General features: G+C 64.0%; 1 protein-coding gene across 1 annotated transcript in view; it reads right to left on the bottom strand.

Moving 5' to 3' along the window:
- Positions 1-1,199, bottom strand: part of EPHA2 (EPH receptor A2) — a 21,861-nt gene that overhangs the window by 6,781 nt on the left and 13,881 nt on the right. The window contains exons 8-9 of the mRNA XM_029945900.1: positions 283-600; positions 92-229 (exon numbers count right to left, since the gene is read on the bottom strand). Of these exons, the coding sequence (XP_029801760.1) occupies positions 92-229; positions 283-600 (456 nt within the window). The remainder of the gene's footprint in view (positions 1-91; positions 230-282; positions 601-1,199) is intronic.

The following is a 1,199-nucleotide window of genomic DNA, read 5'->3' as shown; positions in this document are numbered from 1 at the left end:
GGGCTGGTGTCTGAGGGCTGGGGGTCTGGGGTGCCCCGCTGGGTCTGGGCACTGGTGGCTGAGAGCTGGGGTCCAGGGTGCCCTGCTGTACCTGGGGGCTGGTATCTGAGGGCTGGGGGTCCAGGGAGCCCTGCTGTGCCTGGGGGCTGGTGTCTGAGGGCTGGGGGTCCAGGGTGCCCTGCTGGGCCTGGGGGCTGGTGGCTGAAGGCTGGGGGTCTGGGGTGCCCCGCTGGGTCTGGGCACTGGTGGCTGAGGGCTGGGGTCCAGGGTGCCCTGCTGTACCTGGGGGCTGGTATCTGAGGGCTGGGGGATCCAGGGTGCCCCACTGGGCCTGGGTGCCGGTGGCTGAGCCCCGTACTCCGGCAGGAGAAGGACGGCGAGTTCAGCGTGCTGCAGCTGGTGGGCATGCTCCGGGGCATTGCGGCTGGCATGAAGTACCTGGCCAACATGAACTATGTCCACCGCGACCTGGCTGCCCGCAACATCCTCGTCAACAGCAACCTGGTCTGCAAGGTGTCCGACTTCGGCCTGTCCCGCGTGCTGGAGGATGACCCCGAGGCCACCTACACCACCAGCGTAAGTGCTGGGGCCGCTGTCCTTCTGGGGGAGAAGGGCTTGAGGGTGAAGCAGCCTTCACTCTGTGCCCTTGAGCACTGACCTCGGGAGGCGAGGACATGATGCACGGAAGAGGGGCCCTGACTCTGTGTGGCCTGGCTGCCGTAGTCCTGGGGCTGGCCAGAGGGACAGTGGTGACTGGGTCTGGGTCCCCCGCAGGGCGGCAAGATTCCCATCCGCTGGACAGCCCCGGAGGCCATTTCCTACCGCAAGTTCACCTCGGCCAGCGACGTGTGGAGCTATGGCATCGTCATGTGGGAGGTGATGACGTACGGCGAGCGGCCCTACTGGGAGCTGTCGAACCATGAGGTAGGCCCCCTGGCCCTGCCCACCCTCTCCTGAGCCGAACTGAAACCCTTTGTTAGTTTCCAAACCCTAGCGGCTGGGCAGAGAAGAGTTTTGGGGGCTAGTCTTCATCCGGTACATTCAATAAATGTTTATTGAGCGCCTACTATGTGCCAGGCCTTGTGCTGGACTCCAGATCCAGTCCCTGCTTATAGTCAGTGGAAAGACAAGGAAACAAGCTAATGGGGGGCGGGGATAGGGGGTATGTGTGCATTCCTGTGTCATGCACCTGTGTGTGT

The sequence above is a fragment of the Suricata suricatta genome, chromosome 8 (assembly GCF_006229205.1).
Source record: "Suricata suricatta isolate VVHF042 chromosome 8, meerkat_22Aug2017_6uvM2_HiC, whole genome shotgun sequence".
NCBI lineage: Eukaryota > Metazoa > Chordata > Mammalia > Carnivora > Herpestidae > Suricata > Suricata suricatta.
The sequence above is the reverse complement of the archived record's forward strand: the minus strand, read 5'-3'. Positions and strand labels throughout refer to the sequence as shown.